Here is an 11757-nt window from a genome sequence, read left to right on the forward strand (position 1 = left end):
CTTTTCATTTCTCCTCACAACACCAGCATGAAAGATACTTCTCTTGGTAGAGTTCTTTGAGAAGTATGTCTGGAAAGATCGGAATCAGATCCTTTTAAATCTTGACCAGATCTCTATACAGAAAGTTTGACCTAAGATATTAAACATCTTTTTAATATGTTGATAGATAAACAATTTATGGAGGCACCACCCAAAGCAATAGAGACCTGTAACCTGAAATTAATATCACAAAGACCTATTAGATTCTATAGGAAGAGTAACTTACCTTATAGGTGTGCAAAATTAGCAAAACTGATTGGATAGGTGAGATACCAGTGCAAGTTTGCTCCTGCTGATCCCAATTGCTAATGTTTTTTTTATCATAGATGGAAGAAGAATTAGACAGGGACAGTTATGACAAGTTTTCTGAAGTATAGAATTTACAGATCAATAATTAAACCAGTAGAGCCCTTATCTGCTGTTTATTCAAAATAAAATATAATAAAATAATAAAGCATAATTGATTAATTTACAGGTACTGTATTTACCAAGCACAAGACAAAAAAGCTGCAAAACAGTTCTAGTGGTATATTACATTTTATTTACAGAACATAGCTGCCTTGAAAGTAAATCAGATTAACATTCCCTGATCTCTTTAGTCTTTTTTTTTTTTAATTATTATTTTTTACATTAGTTTGGGGGAATGAAAAAATCCTTAGCAATACATATACATTAAAATTTTCTTCATTATCACTCAGCACAAGTTACACCAAATGTACCCACAAATATTAAGGCCAACCACAGGTAACAAGTTCAATCTATTTTTCATATTGCTATGAAAAGTTGCAAGTTGTTTTTAAGTTTTCAAGGGCCTAGATGGCAGTGTAGTTCTTAGTGTAATTAGTCAATTTGATCTTCTCTGGGAAGATAATATTAACAGAGAGGTTTTCCCCGTTGCTAGACTTCAGAAAAAAGTTCTTTTTCTTGCGTAGGAGATGACTATATTTGGCATTAGCAAGCCACATTTCACATTTTGAAAAAAATACTATCCCAGTTGTACCCAAGACAACAAGACATGTAAGTAAGCCCAGTACAACAAAACATATCACTTGGCTTTTACTGAGCAAGGGATCTGCATTTTGGATTGTTTCTTTCATTGTTATTTTCAGGATTTCTTGTTCTTGATGATGCACTGATCTGTGATGAGCTTTTGGGGGTAGCTTGTAATTCTGCATACGCTTTGTGCCTGTATTCACTCCAAAGAAACTTGTGTTTTTGCTGTGATGTTTGCAGGTTGCACCAACAAATTCTGGCTTACAGATACATTCAAATCCTCCCTGTGGGTGTTCGCTGCATGTCCCTCCATTCTCACATGGGCCACTTGCACAGAATATGACACGGCTGCTGCAGAGCTTTCCCGTATAGCCATGGGGACAAAAACAGCTGAAACCCGCACCAATATCTGTACACGTTGCTCCATTTTCACATGGGTTGGATTCACAGTCATCTCTATCTATTTCACAGAAATTGCCAGCAAAACCAGAAGGGCACAGACAGGAAGCATGGGGTGCAAAACCATTGTCATCGATGCATGTTCCTCCATTCTGGCAGGGTGAGCTAGAATAGAGAACAAACACACACATACACAGAACTGAATCACAGTCCAAGGAAAGAAGCTATTACGAGTCACTTTGTATAATAAAAGGAAATGGTTTTCTTCAGAAGAGCCAAAACCTAATGCAAATCTACTAAATTGGTCAAGTTGAATCAAGAATGAATTTATTCAACAGCTTTGTCAATACAGATTATAATATCTTCTGCCAACCCTTCAGACAGGATTAATACACCACTGTATAAATCCAACCTGAAGAGCTGTGAAGTGATTTTAAGTTATTTCAAATATTTTTCCAAATTATGTTTCCTAAAGTTTTCATAAGCTTAGAGCTATTTAGCTGAGCAACTGTTTGGACAAGACTGAACAATGACATTAGCAGCAAGATTTTCTTTTCCACCTGATTATTCTTAAGACAGTCTCCATATTGTATTGGCAGAGTGGACTTCTTTCATATTGCCTCTATATTGCTCCATGACATACAAAAAATGTAAAGATAAACAGATATTTTTTTGCAAACTGTTGTTGAGCAAAGGATTTTGAAAAAAAAAATATAAAAAGAAAAATACATGAGATGGTGTCAGCATTAGCAAAGCAGCTGTAACGTGAGAACAAGATGAGGAAACCAAATGTTTCCAAGCCTTTTGAGAACTTAATTATGAATAGCCTGGTACTATGTTTTAAGTGATGTCAAGTCACTTTTTTTTTTCATCTTTGCAATGTAACTGTGTCTTACCAGGTGTATGGCCAAAAGATAGGGCCATCTACTGACAGAAAAGCACAAAAGCTGCCAATTCAGTGGAGCTATTCAAAGCAGATGTAGTCCTTTAACTGGCCTTGTTGGCTAAAAAAGGGTCTGGGGTCATGTGTTTACAAGTAAAGATCAAAGCCACTTTCATGGCAATTCATTGTACATGAATGAAGCATTTAAAACTTACCTTTTAAAAATGGATCTCAGGTAATGAGGCAGCATTACACTTGACAAAGCTGACTACAAGCCTATTTGACTAGTTTTCCTAACAACTATAAATCTCTAAAGACATACAGCACAGTACCAGGATACAGCTGAAAAGTCCAAGCATTTTTTACATGTTACATTTCCAGGGGAAAGCCCTAGAGGTACTGAACATCTGCAGCTTTGTGAAAGCTGACATTTCACATTTGTCAGTGGCCATTACAGATTCTTATATTGGAATACAGAGGTTTAAGAAATCTGTTGATGCCTTGAGTGAGGAAACAGTGAAAGGAAAATAAGCGCCTGACTACAAATGGCCCCTGACCACTGGTGGGATAAGGCTGAGCTACTCAAGTGCCCAGTTGTTTCCATGGGAATGGCTATTGTACAGACCACCCTGAGCAACTCTGGGTTTTCTGTGGTTTGAAACAATTGGTGGGCACTCATAAGGAGAGATGGACTACTGCGGTAAAGAGGTCATCTGCCTGTTTTTTCACTACTTACACACACACACACACAAACCCCTCTCTGTCCTCTCATATTGTCCTTCACTGTAACTGTTACCTGGAAAAAAATGTTACCAAAAGATTGCACTGGAAATCTGGAAACTGTATTATGAAAGCAAAATGAGTTGTCGCTAGACTTTGACATAGCATTTACTGGGCCAGTCTGGTGAGAACATGAGGTGCTCGTGCAAATGAGAAGCTTTGCTACAATCACCAGCCTCTCTGTATGCTATAAGCAAAATATGGAACCTGTAGCTGTGCAGTCCTTGAGTTATTGAATGGTTATGATCTATCTTGGAGAGTCTAGCACACTCTCTTGGCTTTAGAGGTTTCATTGAAAATCAGACTAACTGTTTTGGATCTGGCAATATGCAGAAATTGGAACCCTCACATGCAGGTCAAATTGCAGAAATGTAGGGAATTTGCAGGGAAATCGGAAGAAATTACTGGAGAATGTAAGCACAAAATGATTTTTTGCCTAATTTTTATATAAAATGATTTTTGTACACTTTCTCATAAGTATAAAAAAATAAAAACTGCTTAGAGGAAACATGAAAAATTTTGAAAATGAATTATTTATTTACTAATGAATCTCATTTACCTATTTTTTAATATGTTTAAGTGAATGATATTAGTAATCTCCTTGAATACGTTCACTTACTTTATATTTAAGTAACTGATAATAAACTGTAAATAACTGATAATAAAAATATTTATATTTAACATGCATTTAAGGCATGTTTAGCAAGGGTGGTGCATGAAGGACTTATTGTGGAAACATGGACATACCACTTCTTTGCTTTCCAAATACTCTGCCTTCATTTCAGAAAGCACCTTCTGGTTCTCTGCTTGAGACCAGATCTTCAAAGCATCACACAGATATCTCTAACACAGATACACCTGATAGATTTTGTAGATACCAGAAAAATTACTTTGATTTGTGAATTGGCTTGGTGCTATCTATGAATATTAACTTAGGAACCAGTGGCAGTATTTAGTAATATCAACATTTTTAACTATGCCACTGATACAGAGAGGTAGGATACAGAAGTGGGATGAAAGTGAGATGACCTCTTATGATAAGGTCTCTTCCCAGGATGTGAGGTGCACTCTCCAGCAGACTATAAAATATTAATAGACATGTACTGCTTATAGTGAGAACATTTTTTTTTCCACTACATCTGTCTTCTGCTCATTCTCCTCATAAAGACACAACTTCCTAGAGAAAAGGAATTGCTGTTTCAAGAATGTTTTGTTATGATTTTTTTTTGCATGATTTCCAAACTATTTCATGAGTATTCAGTTTAAACTGAGAGTACTATCACAAAGGTATTTATCCACATGGAGAAGATCCCACAGTCTGCTCTTCTCCAGGCTAAATTATCCAGCTCTCGCAGCCTCTCCTTATAGGAGGGGTGCTCCAGTCCCTTCATCATCTTCATGGGCCTGTGCTGTACGCTCTCCAGTATGAACTCATCCTCACGTAGTGGAAAACAGAACTGAACCGAGTGCTCCAAATGTTTCTCACCAGTGTTGAGCAGAGGGGAAGTATCACCTTCAACCCGCTCCCAACACTGTTCTAACATCTTACTTCTCTTAGAGAATAGAAGGAAATCCCCTCCCACATCCTCTTCTCATAGAATTGAGATTATCTCCCTCAGTAAACCGTTGACATACCATCATATGTATGTTAAGAAAATGACAGGCTGGTGAACTAGGTGATTTTGTGCAGAAAGCTTGTGGGTTGGTTACTGTTCATATTACTGTACCTTGATTTTGCATAAAATTATCCCTCCAGAGGTGATCTCACTAGAGGTGAGAACATGCGATGGCAGGTTACTACTTACTAAAATCATGGCGAGGCATAAATTCATCACAACAAAGTGTGAAAACTATCATGTTTAGTACTCAAATTATGCACATGAACTCATATTTTTAATGTGTAATTTTTTACAGAATAACAGAACAGATTTGAAAAGTTTGCTAAAAATATCAGTAACTAAATAATTGTCCTAGCAGAAGAACTACATATTTTAGCATAGAGATATCTTCACTTAGCTATGAAATCTGAAGAATATTCAGTAGGAATGTAGATTTTAAATTCACACCAGAAATTAATATTTACCCATTAATAATGCAAGGTCCTTTTTTGAAATGGCAGTTTTTTCCTGTAAATCCCTGGGCACAAAGACAAATGTATCCTCCATCACCAGTCTCTATGCATGTTGAGTTATTGGTGCAGGGCTTTGCAGAACATGGGTGAATATCTGTTTAAAAACAAAAAAAAAAAACATATTTTTTTTTAGTTGTATTAAAACACTTTCCAATAAAATGAAAGCTGAACTGTCAGCAGATGACCAGAATCAGGGCTCAAATAAAGTTAGGAGAAAGAATCTGTAAATAGTAAAGAATAATTTAAATAAAATGTACATGTATCTTTATCGATCGTTCATCCTGCGTTGAAGAAAGAACTTCTAAGGGGCATAGTCATCCTCTTACAGCTTTGGCTTATCCATAAACAGAATTCTGATAAAATAAAACGGAACAGGGAATTCTCCCCTCTCCCTGCCCAACAACCCATCATTATGTGCTTATAAACAAACATTTCATAACAACAGAGATCAGCAGATTACAAAGTCTCTCAAGAGTTCATCTTTTGGCTTGGCTGCATCTAACCCTTACATAACTGTACCAGAATAGAGAGCTGTATGGTGTGTTTTCACCCAAAGTCACACATCTCATTTTCTTTACTGTTTCCCTGCTGAGCGACTTCCCACTTGAACGATTAGCAATTTTTAAAAATAATTTAAATTAAATAAACAAACGCGTGCATATTTTAGCCAACTAATGGAGCAGCTGCACTGAGGAGCTGGCTGCAAGTTATATGATGTCTCTAACACTTCTGTGCATAAACACACTTTCTGAAAAGATGAAAAAGATTTAAGGGAATTTATATTCTAGTTCCCATAACATAACATGAAAGGTAAATGATATCATGAGCTACTGCAAAATTTTAACCACAGCAAAACACTTCAATAACCTTAGCTTTTGAATATAATCTTCCTTGGATAATGAGCTCTATTTTCTAATATGTTCATCTGTTCTCATTATTAGACAACCTCTTTGCAAGCTCTGTGAGTGTAAGCTCCAGTTTTCTCAAGGACCAAAATAATCATGAATGAGGGAAACCTTGCTCTGTGCATCCTGGTTCTAGGTGTACATATACCCAATTTCAAGGATGTTTCCAGAGGATAAGATACCATGGCATTCAGGCGGGCCAGTGGTGCAGCCCGTGGCAAAGAGGTTAATCATCAGCATCAACACTAATTTCTCTCTTTAAGTGCCATGCTTGTCCAAGTGGTTGCAATAATAGTCATAAATGATACCACTAATCCTGGCCTACATATTTACAGTGGATCAAACACAACCTATAATCTGCAAGCCTTTAAATTATAAGGTATGTCATTCTTCATCTGAGCTGAAAACCAGATAGCCTATGGTAAATATAAAAGCTACATAGTCAGAGGCATTAGCAAACCACTCAATAACCTCAAACTGTTACAGAAAGGAAGTTCCATAACCCATACTAAGGAGATTATACACTAACTTTCCTAGAAAATGGAGAAAGAGAACACCACCATTCAAAGTTACCTCTTTTTCTCTAGTGTTTAGCAAGCAAATAAGGTGCTGAGACCGTATCTATATTTTACAGAAATTTCAGAAGTTAACAGCAGTGGCCAAGTGAATTTTGGACCTATATCTGGGTTTTGCTATCCTGGTGCATTGGTATTTGCTGACAGCTGGCAACATTAAAACAGTGGCTATGCCAGAAACCCCCTGGCAAATATTACTCTTTCTATAGCAGCAAAAATGAAGCATGTCAAGCAAATCCCCAAACTAATGACCTTCTGTCAACCTCCACAGAAACAATATAAATGTAGCTTTCTAACAAGGCTTATCTCATTACACACCTGAAGCTAAAAATTGTTTCCAGTAGCTACAAAATGTCAATTAATGACATTTGCTTGTGAAATTATAATGGTTTTGGCCTCCTGTCATCACACACAAAAATACAGTATTAGAAGAGGGAGGCAAGGAATCTCATATTGCATGGTAAATATTGATAAGTTTGTACTTCCATATTTAAAAGATAATCATGTGTATATAACAATGGTCCCCAAATGAATGGGAACCATCATTTTGTCCTTTTGTCCTTTTTCCTAACCTGATCAAGTTTCATTTAGTGATACCTGATAACTAGTTACAGCAGTCTGTAATGACTTTATACAGCCAAGAAACCAAAACCAACACAACCTTTTGGCAAAGGATGTGGAGATCAGTGGTTGAGCAATTAACCCCATTTTTGGATACAGTGCTTTCATGGGTCAGTAGAACAACCTTCCAGTGGCAAGGAAACTAGGACTCTTGATACCTTGTTCTATTTAGAGTAAATAAATCTACTGAGATGAAAGACTTTCAATATAATTTGTGCCTCCAGATGAAAAGATGATTATTTCTTTTTGGCTGAGAATTCTTGCCACATCTTCATGGGGATCTAAATGCAAATTGGCAAAGAAGACTCTGAGGTAACACTGAGCATTGCAAAAAGTAATAGTTTCTGGACTTAAACAAGGGATATCTATTTTGTCTTATAAAACTATCATAATGAATATGTATTAAACTATTATTTTTCCCTAAAGGTAGGGATATAGGTCCAACAGAATTGTTTTCCATCCTAAATACCGGTTGCAAAAGTTGCCAAGCTCAGAAATACGAAGACATTTAATTGCTTAGAAGTTCAGCCAGGTGCTTAGATTTTTTTTTGTTTTGTTTATTATTATTTTTTAAAGTATGTTCAACTAGAAAACTTCATATGAATTTAATTGTGTAGAGGGTACCTCTAAAAAATCTGGTCCTTCATGATCACTGACAAATGATAGAGCTGAGCCTCCTAAGTTGGCAATTGGGAATTTTTCTGTCTAATTTCATAAATCTGTGATTGTAGACCACAGACCCATTCAGAGGAACCCATTTCCCTTTACTAATTATAATGAAAATCCTTTTGTTTGTTCCAGGCATGAAGACATCAGTGAGAGATGTCTAGAAAAACATAATTAATGTATTTATCTCTGAAAGTTTACAGTCACATCTGCACCAGTGCTGCTACAGTTCTTGCAAACATACCAGGACTAGCTTCAAACAAAGGAGCCTGAATATGCCTTTGTGTGCAGTTGGTGCATACAGGCTGAAAATTCTGATGAGAAGGTGAGTGATTACCTGAGCACCTTGCACCAACCTTCATGCCACTGCAAGGATGCACTACCAGAAACCTTGAGTCTTTTAGTCATCTTGAAAATTTTATCCTATTCATACTGCATCATAATTAACTACTCTTCTGGGTTTTCATTGGCAGACCACAGCCATGCTCTACAAATTAGAAACTGTATAATAACAAAAGCCTGAATCTGAAGCAGAGAGAACAAGATCCTGGATGTTTGTCCTCTTCCAGCTGTAATTATGCAAACTGAAGTGGTGCATGCTCCTGGATGCTCATGCCATTTCTGTCCCTTCAGATATCTTGGCTGAACACTCATCTGTCTATGTCAGCGAAAACAAACCAGCTCAACAAAGTCCAGTTCTTCAAGTTACTTATGCTAACCTGGCTCATTCTGACAGGAAAGGGGTGAGCAAGCGCACTCTGTGCTTATTCCCTCAGGTCCAGGAGGAAAGCAGTAGCCTGATTGGACAGACCTTTTTCTCAGTTATACTAATGCTACTCCACTGAATCATCACTGGGTTGAGGAATAAATATTAATCTAATAAGAAGCATTAATATTAAGCTCATGTCTTTCTGTACAGAAATTATTATATATATATTGTGTCAGGTAAATATTTCATATTATCTAATATAAAGATGTGTGTTTTTTATCAAAAAGACTTATATGACTTCAAGTGAGCAGTTTTTTTTTTTTTTTTGTTAGCATTGTCCACAATGGTCAATATTTAAAAAGTTATGAAGTTATGTGATGCTTGCACATATTCCCAGTTACCAAAGACACTGCATTATTTTGTCTAAATTATAGAAACTCCAGGTTTACATGCTGCTGTCCAGAGTATTTTTTAATAGTTATCCAGAAGGACTTTTGCAAGTCTCCAGCACCAGATGGGGCTGTTTCACCTCCGTAGCTCAAGAATAAGAAAAGACGTGCAAACCTATGTCACAGAGGCTGCCAACCCAGCCCTCCTCACAGATGCACTGCCAGGGTTTGGCACAGCTGCCATGCAAACACCCAGGGAAAGGTACACACTGATTACAAAGAGCACCCTGCCAACCAGGCTGACACCTGAAAGAGATAAAAGACAAGATAGAGGCATAGTTTATTTTTAATAAACATAATTACAAGGATGTTCTGCTTTTCAAGGCAAAATAAATAAACTTTCAGATACAAAATTGGACTATGCAGCACAATGGAACAAAAAGATACTTCCAGTATCTTTTATCTGATACTTACAAAAAAAAAGTGCTTCCAGGATACTAGAAGCAGTTCATCTGAAGAAAACTGTTTAATTCAGTGACAAAAAGTTAATAAATGTTAATCAATGTAAAGTCTTACTAGAATAATTAGGCTAAAAAAGCATCTAGATGTCTAAGCTCTACAACTCCAGTTACTGTATGCTAATTGACTGCTGCTTCACTACAGTACCATATTTTCAGAGGACAAATTGTTTCAGTTTCTGTCTATTTTACAAGGACAATAAATTACTGTAGAAGTCTGTTCCTGAGCTAACAAGCATGTCTGACAGATTTTTTTACCTGCATTCACTGGGAAATTCACAAAATCCATTCACTGGGTGGCAGCCAGTTTTACAGTTCACACCTAGAAAAAGAGATCGTTAATATCAAAATAGAAAAATCAGCACTCAGAAATATATATATATATATATATATATATATATATATATATAGTGTCCTCTACACATTATTGGTGTTTTAAAAGAAACCATGCTGTATAGTAAGAAGAAACCAGACTGCATAGTATTCTGATTGTTTTTGTTACAGGTATGAAAATATGTATTTCAAGTTTCCCAAATGTTAAGTGAACTTAATCAGAAGCATGTTACATAGTGTTTCTATAGGGTGAGTGGAATGATGTAGAGAATGGACTGCAAAAGGATTCACAGTAAAACATGGCAGCATATGTAAAACACTGCTATACACTACTTGAAAACAGAAACTTCAAAGCAGATCTATAGATACAATTTCACAACATGCAACTCCAGTTGTATTATTTTAGAACTACTTGAAACTCAGAAATACCTTTAGTCAGAGAAAAAAAATAATCCATGTAAAACAACTTACTTGTGTTAAATTCATTTCAACCTTACATCAGATGAAAAAAAGAAATCGTCACTTTGATTAAATAGTACAAGAATAACTGAAGTTACGAAGAAGAGGTCTTAGTCTCATTTTTTTTTTTGCCGTTTCCAACCATCAGCACCAAGCGCGTTCAGCGGTATGGTGCCACCACTGACACCCTCCACGAGGGGCAGGGGAGATACCCCTCAGCCGGGCAGTGAGGACGAGCTCCCTACAAAGAGCCAGGACCCTCAACCGGAGCAAACTTCAGGGGAAGCACCGAGTGCTTCGGGGTGCCGCGGGTGGGCTCCCCCCGCCGCCCTCAGCCCGGCCCCAGCAAACTCCGCCAAGTTTCCCACCCCGCTCCCCGCCGCCCCCCGGCCGGTACCTGGGGCTGCAGCGAGGACGAGGGGCAGCAAGCAGCAGCAGCAGCAGCAGCCGAGGAGCCCGGTGGCACGCAGCCCCATGGCCGGGGAGGAAGAAGAGGAGGAGGAGGAGGCGGAGGCACCCCCGCCCGCAGCGCTACAGGGGCGGGAGGAGGAGGAGGAAGAAAGGAGAAGAAGGAGAAGGAAGAGGAAGGCTGCTCAGGGCAGACCCTTGCTCAGTGCTGGCGCTCCGAGGGCTGAAAAGAGGAGCCGGCACCTTGCGCACCCTGTGCGATTGCGGCGAGGGAAGGCTTTTGGGAAGGCTTTTGGGAAGGCTTTTGGGAAGGCTGCGGGAGGAGGGAGGTCTAGCAGGGGGGTTTGAAACACGCCTCTTACCTCGTTGAAACTTACTCCGGCAGTTCACAAACAGCTAATTCAGGGCTTCGGGTTTCTGAAGACTTCTTTCCTTAGTCACGCACATCAGAGCTCCAATTTTTTTTCAGGAAAGACCCCAGCAAAAGCAAGGAAGCCAAAGCATCTTCTGTATTTGAAGCTAGAGTTAAAAATCAAAAAATAAAAATAATAAAAAAGGCCCTCAAAACTACATCTGTTTTTTTATACACTGAACAGATCAAGAAGAAAAAAAAAACGTTACTTCCACCACTGGGCAATTTAAATTCTGTGCTTTATTCTGTGGCTGCTCCTTTCTCTTATCTATCTTTTTTATTATTCCTTTGAGCAGTCCCTTATGGAATTAGACTGGGTATTTCTTGTTCTTTGTTTTCTTCTTTTAAAGAAGTTATGCCTGTTTTTTAGGATTCTTAAGGGACCCGTTTTCTTCTGCTTCTGCTGTAGTGCTTATTTCCATGAGACCTAATTTACCAATTTATCTACATTTATGTGAAGCAAGTAGAGATCACTATAATATGGTAAGAAGACTATAGAACCACCTGCTTTTTCTCTGGAATTACAATGGGCTAATT

General features: G+C 37.8%; 1 protein-coding gene across 1 annotated transcript; it reads right to left on the bottom strand.

The window, feature by feature from the left end:
- Positions 1-444: 444 nt before the first annotated feature.
- Positions 445-11099, bottom strand: DLK1 (delta like non-canonical Notch ligand 1). Its single transcript, XM_068682758.1, has 5 exons — positions 10798-11099; positions 9867-9930; positions 9266-9396; positions 5178-5319; positions 445-1596 (listed from the first exon to the last, which is right to left on the bottom strand). The coding sequence occupies exons 1-5, from the start codon at positions 10874-10876 to the stop codon at positions 852-854; spliced, it is 1161 nt and encodes a 386-aa protein (XP_068538859.1). The 5' UTR covers positions 10877-11099; the 3' UTR covers positions 445-851.
- Between the last annotated feature and the right edge of the window lie 658 nt (positions 11100-11757).

Source organism: Anas acuta, chromosome 5 (assembly GCF_963932015.1).
Source record: "Anas acuta chromosome 5, bAnaAcu1.1, whole genome shotgun sequence".
Classification (NCBI taxonomy): Eukaryota; Metazoa; Chordata; class Aves; order Anseriformes; family Anatidae; genus Anas; species Anas acuta.